The 14944-nt window shown below is 38.2% G+C and overlaps 1 protein-coding gene across 1 annotated transcript; it reads right to left on the minus strand.

Moving 5' to 3' along the window:
* Positions 1-86: 86 nt before the first annotated feature.
* On the minus strand, positions 87-14850 carry slc6a16a (solute carrier family 6 member 16a). Its single transcript, XM_066642547.1, has 12 exons — positions 14670-14850; positions 8075-8315; positions 7722-7879; positions 6875-7001; positions 6541-6716; positions 6218-6328; positions 5329-5570; positions 4776-4956; positions 4122-4323; positions 3260-3419; positions 2870-3032; positions 87-2463 (listed from the first exon to the last, which is right to left on the minus strand). The coding sequence occupies exons 2-12, from the start codon at positions 8301-8303 to the stop codon at positions 2140-2142; spliced, it is 2073 nt and encodes a 690-aa protein (XP_066498644.1). The 5' UTR covers positions 8304-8315; positions 14670-14850; the 3' UTR covers positions 87-2139.
* Positions 14851-14944: the final 94 nt, after the last annotated feature.

The raw sequence follows: 14944 nt of genomic DNA on the forward strand, positions 1-14944 counted from the left end.
CTATAAACAATACAAAAACGGGATTATTGTTTTTATAATACATATCCGTGTATATTTTATTTGGCAGATAATAGACAAAGACCTTAATCACTGCAAAAAAATGCAAAATATGTACGAATTTACATAATATCTATCACGCCCCCACACACAAAATACAATCATAACTACAAATATGCATCAACAAGAAATACATAAAAAGTATTATAACATGCATATGTTTGCTAAAAATTAAATGTATGAAACATTTTTAAATGTCATTAAATACAGATAAAGCCAGTACACAGTTAAGTATTTATTTACTGTCCCATTTACTGAACAGGGTAAGCTGCCTTTAATACAAATTTAGGTGTGTGTGCATGTGTGTAGCTGCATTCCTGTGCGAACATTCCAATTTTGGAGGTACCACACTTCAGCCCCACTGTTACAAAAATATATCTTTCAAGGTTTTTTTTTTTAACCACAAGTTCTTCACAGTTCACGTTCATGTCATGGGAGCATGTCTCTTCATGTCAATCTACTCTAACCTTGAAGACTGTCTTGGCACATTCCATAGTTCTATTCTCAGCCCTGTGTGCTGTGTGTGTTTGTATGCTGTTTATAATTGGGTGGATTTTTGTGGTGCAAGTTATTTTTATCATAAGGATTAGTATAGACTATAAACAGTGAAAGGCAAAGTAAAACAAAAAACAAAACACATACATACATATGCACACACACACACACACACACACACTGCCCATGACTTTTATATACTTTATGAGCAGCTAACTGTGCATTTTGTTCTACCATATGATACTCAACAACTGGTCTAACCAAAAGGCTTGTGGACGAATTAGTCAAATTTGAACCCACGGCATTTCATTGGTTGACCAACCACAAGCCAACTTACAGTAAAGCTTAAATATTAAAAATGATAAAAATGATATGAGCAATAAACCCCAACTGAACCTCTTCTAGGACCAGAACTTTATCATTTTTCAATCTAGTTTTAATGGGTGATATGACACACTCAATTTACCATTATTTTGGTACATTTCTCTGTAAGAACTCAAAGCCAATACCAATATGAAAGCATTGAATTCTGTGTCTAAACACATTTATGTCCAACGAATGTATGTCTGGAAAACGCTTTCATTATTTAAAATACATGTTATCAAGTTTATGTTATTTCACACACTTCTCAATGGAATTCAGCAGCTTTGGCTTCTATTGACACACACTCTCAAGGAGGGCTTTAAGAGAGTCTTGCCGCTTTAACCAGTTATCATTGCTTACTAAACCTACTGTACATGTTTCTGTAGAGACTTGAGACTGAAATGAAAGTTTGCAAACAGTTCTACCACATTATGATTGACTGTGGAAATATGGCACTGTATTGTTCCTTCCTAAATGTATGGCTCATTTTAACAGCTCTACTGTATATATTTTTTTCCTGCAAGATGTTACAAGGTGGGTTTGTTTTTTTGGTCAAAATAATTAGGTGTTGAAATTAAGCATATGAAAATAACATACCATTAAGTTACACTGTAAAACTGGGTTCCCACTAGCTTACCTTATCATTACCACTTAGCATCTAGCATCCTACCCTCACATTACCACATTACATTGGGTCTTACTGCATTAACTTTATGAGAAGGAAAGAAATACAAAAACAAAAATCCACACATAAGCATTTAAAACATTCTGTGCCCAAGTCAGCAGACAGACTGTAGGGCTTTCTGTCCATATACCATTAGTCACTGTCAAACAAAGGTATCCTGGTGGGATATGACCATGACTGTTGAGGTAACTGTAATATAAAGCACTTAAGGTAGGCCTTTATGGCAGTGCCCCTAGGTAAACCTGCGGCCACAAATACAGAAGGAAATACTGTGATGATTGGACCACTCATATAAAGAGTGTCTTCTCATGCAGAGCAACAAACTATCGGACATAATTACAAAATCAGAATTCATTAGCATAATGAGAATAATTGGAGTCCTTTTAAAGTCTGTCCCAAAAAAAGGATTCTGTAATCAGTTAATAAATACTCTTTCTTTTAAATCTTTCTCCTTCTCCAGTATACCTCCTTATCGCTTTATTTCGTCATAAGGCTTCGGTCCTTATTTTGTCTTTTCTCCGTTTCTTTGGCAGCATCTTTCAAAATTCTGTGTCCTCTTCCTCATCTTCCTGTTGTGGGAGGGGCCTGTAGTGATCTACCCCCAATGGCAGGAAGGTGGAGTGCGGCCGGCAGCTGTCCTCATCCAGCAGGGGGTGATGGTTGTTCAGTTCAAGTTCAGCAGAACTGCATTTGGTATATCGTTCTCTATGACGCTCACGCATGTCCTCTTCTTCTGGTTGATCTCGCCTCTGGGCCAGGAGTGAATGCAGGTACCCAGCAGGCACTGGGAGAGAGGCAGTGACTATGAGCATTGAAAGCATCACCAACGCCCAACCAGGATACTCCAGGCTAGTCTCAGAACCCTGAGAGAGAGAGAGAGAGAGAGAGAGAGAGAGAGAGAGAGAGAGAGAGAGAGAGAGAGAGAGAGAGAGAGCGAGAAAAGTAAGAAAGGCAAAAGTGAGAGAAAGAGAGATTAAATTAAGAGTAGGAACCAAGCTACATATTAATCAGTTCATCCCATTACAATTAAGGTATTATAGGGGATAATATCTGGGGAAATGTCGCAACTGAAACAAAACGATAAAATATTTAAAATTATAAAACAACTGAAGTTGTTTTATAAAAGTAAAGCATTGTGGAGAAGAGTTTTAATTTGGCTCAAAAATTTAAATGGCTGTACACGACATTCCCACCCAAAACTTGGACAATGCATTAATATGTATAATTTAAATAAGTTTGAGTGTGAGTGTTTTCAGATATGTATATTACCGTGGTGTGGTCCCATGCTGTGTATGTTGGCCATTTGAACACCATTCGCAGCAGACTAGCGGTCAGCAGACCCACCATAGCCAGCAGACACACATACTTCCACATGTACTTATAGACCACAGGGGGTCGCCAATGCAACATCATTTCTACATCATCCAGAAATCTGCAATACAGAATCACAATCAGAATATCATTCACCAAGTGTATATACAGGAACGTTTTTGGCATTGGTCTAAACAGAAAATAGCAAATTCAAAATAGACTATATCTCACTTGATAGATATACAGTAAATATTAAATAATGTATTAAATATAAATGTAAGAAAATTTGAATATGAATATACAATTACATGCCTTATAAATCAAGCAGTAAAAAAAGTTTAATCTTACCGATCAGCTCCATACACCCATGCCACACTGACTGTCTCAAAAATGACGACAATAATGAGCGGCAAAGTGGCAGAATAATCATCAAACATGGTCACAAAGTAGTTGCCGCTGCGCTGAGTGAAGAGCAGCCCAATCAGGAAGCCCAGGACACAGCTAAGCACTAAATACACACATATACAAGCTACGTTGTTTAATACTGTAAAACAGACAACACATAGGAGGCTACACATTTATAGCATTGTCATTTCACATTAATAGATCAATAGTCCAGCAATAGGCCACAACTCTAACTTTCATACCATAGCTACATTATACAGATGAATGATAAAACACAGATCAGAGTTGCATTAGCATTCAACATTTTGTCGCTGTCCAATTAAAAACACGTATCTCCCAAAATAGCTTTTTAGTGTTAAAAGATGTAAAATTAAAAACCCACAAAAATGGAGATATTTAATTGGACGTTTTTAAATTGGACAGCGACAATTTGCAATCATTTGTCATATAAACAACTTGCTTTATATTTAATAAAAACTGGACATAGCTATTACAAATAAGTCTGTGCCCACTCTACTCTTGTGCGGATGATTTACACAACATGGAACATTTCTGTGAGGATTTAATGGCATGAGAACATTAGTTATGTATCAAACACCACTTCACATTTTCACAAAGGTATTTAATGAAGCTCTACCACTCCAGAGAAGTGTTCAACTACTCCACAGCCAATTGCCATTGGGCTTTATAACCTTCTAGCCCACACTTGTGGCTGATCTGGGGATGTTAGTGTGCATATTGTATGGGTTGTAGCTAATGTCACAGTACGGAGTAGCCGCCATATTGTATACATCTGTGTATGTACCTGTGAGCATGGTCTTATGGCGTCCCAGCAATCTGAAGTTGTCCATCAGTGGAGTGAGGATACCCTGCATGGTGCCGAACATAGTGGACAGCCCCAGGTTGAGCAGCATGAGAAAGAACAGAGCTGACCAGAAGGGACTGGCAGGGAACAGGGCCATCGCTTCAGTGAAGGCAATAAATGCTAAACCTGTCCCTTCCACTCCCTGAGACAGGTAGACAAAAGAACGTGATTGAATTAATCCTTTCGACTGTGGTTATTGAGGAATATATTCTTGAGCTGGACATGCCTTACTTGGGAAGTGCAATAATTTAAATGATCAGTGGTAAGATCCATGATTTTATTTGAGTACAAACAATTACATAACAGTCTGACAGTAATGAATGAGAAACCTGGAGCTCTCTCAGTAACAGTAGTACAAGCTAAATATAAAAGTATATATTATAATAGAGATGGTCACGTGCATATTTTTGGTATTTAGCATAGTCACTATTACATAACTAGGATGTGTGGAAATTCATAAGTTCCTTAAAATAAAAGTTAAAGAACTGAAACATTATTTTAAGAAAGACATTTCAAACTAAATTAAAATTACCCCAATCCTGAGACCCCCAGTGATAATTAAAAATGTAATAGCACTGATGCATTGTCCCTCACCTTGTTCATTTCCCGCTCCACATCGCAGTCAGTGATGTTTGGCCCCAGGAGATTCCCATATTGGCTGTACCATTGCCTGTAGTTCTGCAAATCCACTGACTTGGGGTCAGACATGTTGAACCATGGCCACCACTGCTGAGATGAGCCTGAAGCAGCCAGCTCTGACATTCTGCCCACATTTCTGTATCAAAATAAAATGGACAGGATATCTGTGATGGAACACTGAAATTGAAAGATTGTTCACATATTTTATATTTATCATTGTGAGATTGTTGTTATTTCTAGATGTTATTTCTAGATGTTTTTGCTTGTTATATGTCAGCTTTTGAAAATATATAATCCATTGGTTGATTAATTGACTTTGAGGTAACTCAGAGCCAGTAAAAATATCATCCATCCCAAGATATTAATCCAAGTGTTTAGATATCTCTGATGCTGGTCTGAGCTTTTGAAAGGAACACACAGTTGGGATAAAGTCTGAACTTCCCATCTCTGCTGATGACACTCTCACAATAATTCTTACAAACACACACACAAACACACACACACTCACATCGAAACACACTCCAGGGCAATGTTCTTGGCTCTGAATCCAAGGACCACAAAGACAACAAGTGAGGCCAGGACAGAGGTCATGAAGTTGATGGCAGCAACCATAATGGCATCTTGATGGCAGTTGTTGTGGACAGGATTGTAGGAGGAGTAAGCGATCACAGAGCCATAGCCCAAACCAAGAGCAAAGAAAACTTGAGTGGCAGCCTGGCGCCACACCTGCACCTCCCCCCAGATCTCTATCTGAGAGAGAGAGAGAGAGAGGGGGGGGGGGGATTAAACATTTTCTTTTAACTGCAGGTATGTGTTCCAGTTATAAACATTATGCATTACCATGCTGTGTTGTATACACATTATTCAATAAATACAATAAAGAATAAATAGAACAGTTATACATTTTAACAGTGAGAAATGAGTAAGCACTTATATCCGGTAGGGGGTTTGAACTACAGTTCCAGTGCTTGTTTATTAAAGACACCCAAAGACCTATTCCCCACAGGGCAGTCTTGTATAAACTTGTATAACCTACTACATTACAGTAATATCTGAAAGAAACTGTACACTGAAACAATATTAGTTATTCTGATTATATGATCCAGACACTGGTTTCAAAACAAAACAGTGACTATCAAATTATAGTGTAGGTTCCCAGCTTTGATACCTTGCACATGATAAGCATCTAAAAAGTGCTACTTCAGCATTTATACTGTTTTCTCAGGCTAATAAGTGAAATGTTCTTGACAAGCCGTGTCAGTTTCCCTAAAATGAAAGAGATTTAGAAATACATTTTACTTGCTAAAGGCAAAAGAGCTCTGGCTGCGTTCCAGGCCTGGTAGAATCTTTGAAAGGTGATAGCATGCTGTTGTTTTGCATGCTTACTTTTTACTCACTTTGGGGTAGAACATGTAGGTGATCCCCTCAATGGCTCCATCCAACATCAGTCCTCTGATGAGAAAACAGAACAGCACAGCATATGGGAAAACAGAGGAGAAGTACATCACCTGGAATTAGAAAACAAGAAAGAAAGAGGGTTCATGAACTGTTTTACTGAATATCAACTGCGGTAATAAATATTGTTTTCAGTCTATTCAATAAATGGTGATGCTAGATATCACAGAGGTTTAGGAATGTGATCATTGACAAACAGCTAGCATGAACAATCTGTATGCTCTGTACACAGCAGTGTGTGTATATATGTGTAATGTAATAATACCTTGGCAGACGACTTGATGCCCTTGATCATGGCGAGGCAGACTATAGCCCAGGCAGCCAACAAGCAGCCAGTTATGATGGGGTTAAACTCTCCTGACTGGTCAATGGAGTCAGAGATATCAAGAGCCTTACGGAACCAAAAATAAGAGGTGGGTGAACTAGCAGCACACTCCTTCACTGAGAGAGAAACAGAGACAGAGAAAGAGAGTGTCACAAACTGATGTACACTCTATACCAACAGAAACTATCATTTCCAAACAGACCACACCAACATAATTTATACAGAATTTGCAGTTCCCAAAGGACATGATGAGTACGAATACTTTTGTACATACCTGTCTGATTGCTTCTTAGCTCTACGGGGCAGTTTTGCCATGGTAACGGGTACTGAAAAGAGTTCCCCAAATAAAAGAGGGACCACGCGATGATCACATTATAGTACAGAGCTACAAAGAAGCACACCTAAAACAGAGAGGGGGGAGGAGGTGGGGGTAGTTGGTAGTTGGACATATATCCATTATGTCATATTAAAGCATTAGTATATCATTATACATACGACAATACAGTCACACACCAGAACTCACTCTCTTTCACACTTTCTCTCTGCCAGCTTTAGAAGCACTGTTCTGTTCTCAAATTACTGACAAGGTAAGCATATGACCTCATACAGAGAAGCACTCAAACACACACTCCTACACACTCACTCATAAACACACTCCTACACACTCACTCATACACGTGCAATAATCGCTCATTTTAAGAGTTGTTACTTTCCTACGCCACTGACACATAATATTTCTGGAGACTGTAGCGTCTAATTTTAGCAGTCAGTGGTAGATAGCTGTCTCATCCTCATCTGAGGCCAATGCCCTGTGATAAAACCCAACCATGAGTTGGTCATCTCAAATATCATGAAGCAGCACATGCCTGGCTATACAAAACATACTGTTGTTGTTGGAACTGAAGTTTAGCAATTAATGTTTACAAAATGCAAAAGCAGCTGAATTCTGTTAATAAGAAAATATAATATAATTTGTGTAACTTGAAGTTGACAAGAGCTGCTGAACTATACTCTGACCACAATCATATGAAATTCCAATTCGTAGTTAGGTTGCTGAATGTCCTGCTTGCCCCTACATGTTTGTGTGTGTTTGTGTGTGTGTGTGTGTGTGAGACTGTTACCATGCAGCTGGAGTAGCCAATGCCGGCAAGGCGTGGGGAGATGTGTTTCCACACTCCAATGCTGCCTTGCCGTATACTCTGACCAGCAGCCAGCTCCATGAAGAACAGAGGAACACCCACCATCAGCAACAACATCACATACAATACCATAAACGCCCCTGTAGAGAGAGCGAGATAAAGACCCTTGGTTTAAACCCCTGGTTTGAAAGGCACAAGTGAATGAATAATGTAACAATTAAGAAAGTGAGAAACTATGCCAACATGCTCACAGTATACTTTAAATAACCCCATGACTGGTTGGAGAAGACATGCAACTACTGTATACAGCCATACACTCTCACATACACTAGTACCTCCTCCGTTTTGGTGGCAGAGGTAGGGGAATCTCCACACATTGCCCAGACCCACGCTGAAGCCCACTTGGGCCAGGACATACTGTAGTTTACTGTCCCACGCCGGTCGTTCCTCCCCTTCCCCTGTCCCATCAGACTCCACTCCATCTACTGACACCAGAGCCACAGCAGAATGACTCTCCTCCAATCCAGGACCATCCATATCACCTGGCAACGGGGACTTCTCCATCAGAGAGGCCCTCTGTATAATAATGAAGACAAATTGGCTTTATTCATGATATGTGACGTGAAAGAAGACTGAGAGTGGCATGGCAGAACAAATTTGAATATTACAGACATAATGTGACCATGATTTGTGGATGTGTCTCAGACTATGCGTCAGTGTGGGCCCTCTGCATGAACCCCTGACAAATAATGGGTTTCACTGCCACAAGCACAATAGAAGGCGAATAGGTAAACAATCTGAATTTAGAAGCAACACTGATATGAAACTAAAACCAGGTTTTTCATTCTGAATTAAAAAAAAAAAAGAAATGAGTGTGTTACAGAGTCACTAACTCCTTAGGACATCTATAGGTTTAAAAAATAATAATAATAATAATAATAATAATAATAATAATAAAAAAGAAATGCCATATTGCTAAATGACCAATGTTTTACTATTTCTGGTCAAATGGTGCTCTATGTAATGTCAAACGTGTCAAACATGCGATTTCACTACAGTATAATCAAGAATATAAAAATAAAGTGGGTAGTACCCACTAAGTTTGTTCTAGCTTAGCATCTTATACAGTTGTGACAGATTAGGGTTCAAGTCCCAGCTCAGACAAGCACCTTATGCTACACCAAATAAGGTTCTTAGGCAAGAATTATAACACTGTATTTGCCTACAGCTGTGACATGATTAAATTGTACATTGTTCTGGATGAGACTATCTAAACATTTTTAAATGTAAATCTATATAACTGACAAATACATGGACCAAAATAGGCTGTGTGTTTGTTACTACTATTGCTTTAAGCTCTGCAACATGCAGCTTTGAAATCTTAAGGTTACCAAATATATGTGCTATTGCTGCAACCAAAAGTGTTGTTTTTTTTTTGTTTTTTTTTTCGAAATATAGCACTGGATTTTTTTTTTCATTGATTTCTATATTTGCAAATACTAATAGTGCCCTGTTGAAGTTTTATCGGAATGCTAGATCATGTGCTGTTTTATGGTCATCTTCTGGTATAAAGAGAAATCTCAACATTTTCAAATGTTTAAACTGCTGTATAACTTCATTTTAAATGGGTGTGGAGAAGCAGAATATGATCTCTGTAGATTTCTGTAGATTCAGTATATATAGATTATGTAACCTGAAGTTATGTGAGCGTGTATGTGCACATGTGTGTGAAAATCCTCCACTGGAAATTTCAGTAAAGGTGCCTCCTTGTACAAATACCTGTGGCACAGCAAGAACTCCAAGCACCACAGTGATAAGAAAAAAAAAACAGTAAGTCTTTCAATTTCATTCTCATGCATCTTTTTCCATTTTAACACATCCTTCTCACTTCCCAATCTCTCAAAGTGTTTCAGATGAATACTATAGCAGTAACTTTCTGGCCCTTGTGTGTTCACAAATAATTTACAAAGCACTGTAACATCATTCTACAGCCAGTATCCATATAACAAATTTACCTCTAAGGTTAATTTTACTATGACCAAAGCATATGGGATGTTTGTAAAAAAAAAAAAAAAAAAAAGCCTGAAACATTAGGTTCTATATAAAATTTCCACTGGTTTTCCCTGTGTTTTCTGAATTAGTAGTTGTTAAAAGTAGAAAAAAATTGTACACACATGCTACAAGAAAGCTACCTTGCTTGTGAAACAAATGGCATTTTATTATTAATACTATATTATTATGAACAAAGCTTTGAAAATGATTTTGTTTATCAGGGCATAATAGGAGCAAGTTCCACAAATCCAATGTATTTTTCTCTTTCGGAACAAGAGAAATGGAGACATTTACAAAGATTGTATCCATCAGCAAGTATATTTTTGTTTGTTATTGTGAGGCATTTGTAAGCTACACATGCAAATATTTCTGCCACCAATCCTTACTTAGTTTCATAAAGCCCCACTTCAGTTCCATAATGTTTACCTTGGACTGCTGATAATGAAAATAGCACTGAGCATGTTGTACTTTGGATAATAATCTCACTGGCAATGCAATTAGCAAAATCAACTGAAATGGCACTATTGCTTACTGAGAAAAAATCCAAAAGAGCAAAATGTCCAGTGAGAAATCTATAAAGGTTAACAACTAATTAGCTTAATTGGAACAAATGTTCTTGACAAGCATTCAGAATAGCTAAGATCGTCGTAGATAGAGTTGCTTAGCAAATGTTTTCATGTTATTGCTTTAGCATCTACTCTGATATAGAATAAATGCTAAAAAAAATCATGCTCAAAGGAAACTGGGAAAGAATTTCCTACGCTGTGATCTGAGGGGCTCAACATTGCAATATGTTGTATTACTGCATTGATCCAAGTGCTATGCTCCTAACTGTTGGATGGAACTGGCCTGAACTGTTCCTTTTGAGGCTGCTACACAACTTGGTGCTGTGGAGGCAGTTAAGCTTTGATAGCTGGATGATAGCTAGCTACAGGAGACTGTTTGATGTATTTCTCTGTTTCACAGTGACCTACCCTGCCCACATTTTGCATATTGCCTCATATTGACTTACATTTACGTTTCGGCATAGCTGCTTGAGATGAGGGTAGGTACATGAGCTTTGCCTGACGTAAACAAGGACTACTGACGTGCAGACTGACCAATTAAATATTTACAGAGAAGGTTATCGATCAATAACGGTAGCTCTACAGTCAGACCGTCCAATCAGAGGATTTTAGGCTACTTTACCACGCCCCCTTCTCACTCAAGCGAACCAAACGGAGTAGGGGAGGGCGGGACTAGTTTGTGAACGAAACTTCTCGAAGTTTTATGTAAGCGTTAGAAAAACTAAATCCTGGACGTTTGTGAAATTCCATCTGGACATTTTTTAAGTCTAAAAAAAGAGGACATGTCCGGGTAAAAGAGGACATCTGGTCACTCTAGGTGAAGCTGCATTTGATACGTAACCGTTCAGCAACAGTAGTTCATATGCCAACAGTTGGGAAAAATTTTTTTTTACTTAACAGTCATTACAAAGCACTAAAGTGTTAAATAAGAAAAGACTTTGCAAACATGTAGACAGTTGTGATGGATACTTGTCATTCCCTGCAGCTGGCTGGTCAATAGAGCAGTATCACAGTATTGCATTATCAGGACAAATATTGCATTATTGGGACAGCCCTACTGTATAATAATTGCACCTAAGCAATTCTGAGGCGATGTATACCTTCGGAAGTATTTCCCTTGTCATGCAGAGCCACTAATGTCTGAGCCTAGTCCTGCATGTTAATTAAAATGTTAAGAAAAATTCATATTTATTCATCTTTGTTTGTAAAAACAATGATCTGACTGCATTACTGGTTAGACAACAGCAACGACATTTACCTTTGAGATAAAATTAGCCATGCTATTTGAATTAACTGGGCATGTCATTTGAAATCAGATTTGCTTTTAGCTCTACCTGTCCACATAAATCTGTTTTAATAGAAAGGATTAATGGAAATTCATTTTTCTCCTAACACAAATAACCAACAGCATTTCAGGAGTCAGAGACCAGTAAAGAGTGGCTGATAAACATAGCAGATATATACGAGTAATAACATACTAGTGCTCTTATGTCCTTAAAAATAAAAGTGCCAGAAAAGAAGGGGTAATTTAGACCATGTACAAACCACTTTGGGTTCCATAGAGAATAAGGGTGTAACTGAAAGGTAGAAATAATTACTTTTAGCAAAAGCAAACCAATCTTAGTTATACAGAGGTCATCACATAGTTTTAATCTTGACCTTAGAATCTAAATTCACAATTAACTTGAACATTTATATCCTAAAGCCTCTCTGAGACAGGTCTTAGCACTGACAAGAGTGGAAAAGTACAGAACACTGTCTGGCAGAGAGAGTGAAAGAACTGGGGGTGTGTAAAGGGAGAGAATGGGGGTGGGGTCACGGCGTCAGAGACTAAGGGTAAGCCTTTCAAACTTGACTGATGGACAGTCATAAGGAACTGTGGGGAAAAGGCAGGGAGGGGAGAGAATCAAAGAGGTAGAGCGAGGTTAAGGACATGGAATATTTTCAAGGTGCCTCCTACCTTAGGGCAAATGTTGGAACAGTAAAAAATAACCTTTTTCTTACAATTAAACGCTAAATCGGTACCATTCATAATACATCAATCTACACTTTCTGTGGTTTTCCACTTTACATAAATACCACAAATCTCTGGACACACCTTACCTTTTATTTCTATATATAGCCGTGCTGTGGTCAAGTGACCAGTGTCCAGAACGGTCAGCTTAGACTGCATGTGTCCAGACATTTCTCAGGCTTCAGCACTGGGGCACAATGATATATACAACAAAATGCTCTACCAGCAGCAGTCTCAAGTAACTTTCCATTACTCTAACAACAGTGTAGACTGTTGTGCAGACATGCCAAATGCTAAACATGACTATGACGAGAGTAAGGTCACTCTCCTTTATTAGGTTTGATCATTTCCGAGTGCTCTTAAGCCCATTGAGTGAGTTTAGAATTGGCTGGAAGGCTTCACATACTGTGTGTATTACATATGATATATTATGCTAGCATTTTCCCACTTTGTTTGAGACAAGTATGGTCCCCTGTATAATAATAAAAACTAACATTTGTCATTGTGGAAACATCTGGCTGCTCTTTGTATTGGTGCTTGTGCTAAGGCCTGAAGTGTATTAGCTGGACAATAAAATAGGTTGATAACAGTGACCCGTTTTATTACTAATATCAGCCAATAATATTACTAATACCATGCCTACATTCAGCGCCTTTTTTTTTTGGTAACAGCACTGACAGAATTTGAACTAAAGATGGTAGTGGCAAATGACGCTGAGCCATACAATATCAATTATTATCTGTTTAACAGGGTATACAGGCTGAACTGCTGAAATCACTCCATAAGTCTCTTCACAAGGGCACTATTAAATGCTTTGCATTAGTGACACTGCATCCTTGTTTATAAACAAAACTAACCAAAAATAAGGCAAACAAATGAAAAAACATATAGTTTTAACACAAAGTTTGTCCTTATTAAGCAAATATCTGTTTAATACCATCAGCATGAGTACTAGATTCAAAATAGTATTTTGTTTCAAAATTTAGACTCATTTCTGCTGTTAAATTGGCTCCACTGGGGCTGGGAATTGCCCACTGTGCTGTCAACTTAACAAACAGTTCCAACTGTAAATCTCACTGCTGGCACAGCTACTAACCAACATGCTAAACCTCTGCACATGTGAATAAAGATGCCAAATACTTTGGAATATATTCATTTTTAATAACACATTTTAAAATGTATATTTAGGAGTTTCCATCTCCTACAGATAATTGATCTGAAGATTAATAATGATGCCATGCTTGAAAAACAGTGGAAATGTGAAGGGAGAAATCTACTAAATGTTGAAGACAATGCACAGGCTTTCAGATTTAAATACAGAATATAAAGGAATATTTGCATACTTCATTGTACTAGTACAAACAGAAACAACAAAGAGAACAAACTATATTGTCACACCGATTCCACACAAAACAAAAATACAGATCAGCTGAAACCTTAAGATGACGGCCTTGTTTCCATACACACTTACCATACAGGTGTACTTCGTTGTACTTTGATGTACAATTGCAGGCTTTAGTCCACCTATTGCTCTACATATATTTTCACTCTGTTTGTCAAGTGTCAGGACTCCCACAGGACCACCACAGAGCAGATATTACTTGAGTGGTGTATCACTGCAGGGATACTGATGTGATCTTGGCTTGTAATTGTATGCTAGTCTGGTATAGTTGGATCAGACACAGCAGTGCTGCTGGAGTTTTTAAACCTCAATGTCACTGCTGGCCTGAAAGCAGTCCACCAACACTAAATATCAGTCAACATCTTCCAATGACCAAAAACTCCAACAGCACTGCTGTGTCTGATCTATTCATACAAGTCAACACCCACTAACATACCACCCCCACGTCAGTGTCACTTCAGTGCTGAGAACTATCCACCATTCAAAACATACTCTCTGCAGTGGATTGGTGGGGGGGGGGGTGTCTTAAACATTGAAGAGCAGTGTGAAAGAGGACTAAAGTAGTATGCAGAGCAAAAGATATGCAAGCTCATTTTAATGGTTATGGCTGATTAGTGTACAGTCAATATAGAAACAAAACCTTTGACCTCCAGAAACATTAGTATACTTAAAAAAGGGAATGAGGCATAATATTTATACACACGCACACTAGACTGCAAAAATAATGAGTGAATATGGGTTTACAAATTCTTTAAAAAAAGCTTCAATAACTAACCCAAGAATATATAGAGAGTAAATTGATAAAATTGAGAAAACCTGGCAGAAACGGTGTTTGTGTGTGTGTAAAAAGTGGAGAAATGCCTATAGTGCATTTGTGTTTGTTCACAGCTGCTTACCTCACGTCTTCCTTTTTAATGTAAAGGGGGTGTTCTCTCTCTCTCTCTCTCGCTCTGGGTTTTAATCTTGCCCTCTGCAGCTGTTTGTGAGCTGTGTGCTCCCGCTGTTTTCTGTTCAGATGAATTTAGATGTTTATCGTTGGTTCACATAAAGAAGGCGTTTTAAACTCCTTCGCCACGTTGGAGTGTTGCGAGCTGATATCTTTTCTCTCACATACACTCTCACACATGAAACTTTAGAGCCCTCGCCGATTGGCTCTGTGTGTGAGGAGGCG

This window comes from Hoplias malabaricus, chromosome 13, assembly GCF_029633855.1.
Source record: "Hoplias malabaricus isolate fHopMal1 chromosome 13, fHopMal1.hap1, whole genome shotgun sequence".
Lineage (NCBI taxonomy): Eukaryota > Metazoa > Chordata > Actinopteri > Characiformes > Erythrinidae > Hoplias > Hoplias malabaricus.

Excerpts from the sequence above, each read along its gene's own strand:
- slc6a16a (XM_066642547.1), bottom strand. The coding sequence starts at position 8,303 with ATGGAGAAGTCCCCGTTGCCAGGTGATATGGATGGTCCTGGATTGGAG. Across the intron at positions 6,717-6,874 it reads GCTAAGAAGCAATCAGACAG|TGAAGGAGTGTGCTGCTAGT; the intron begins GTATGTACAAAA and ends TTTCTCTCTCAG. Across the intron at positions 5,571-6,217 it reads CCTACATGTTCTACCCCAAA|ATAGAGATCTGGGGGGAGGT; the intron begins GTGAGTAAAAAG and ends TCTCTCTCTCAG.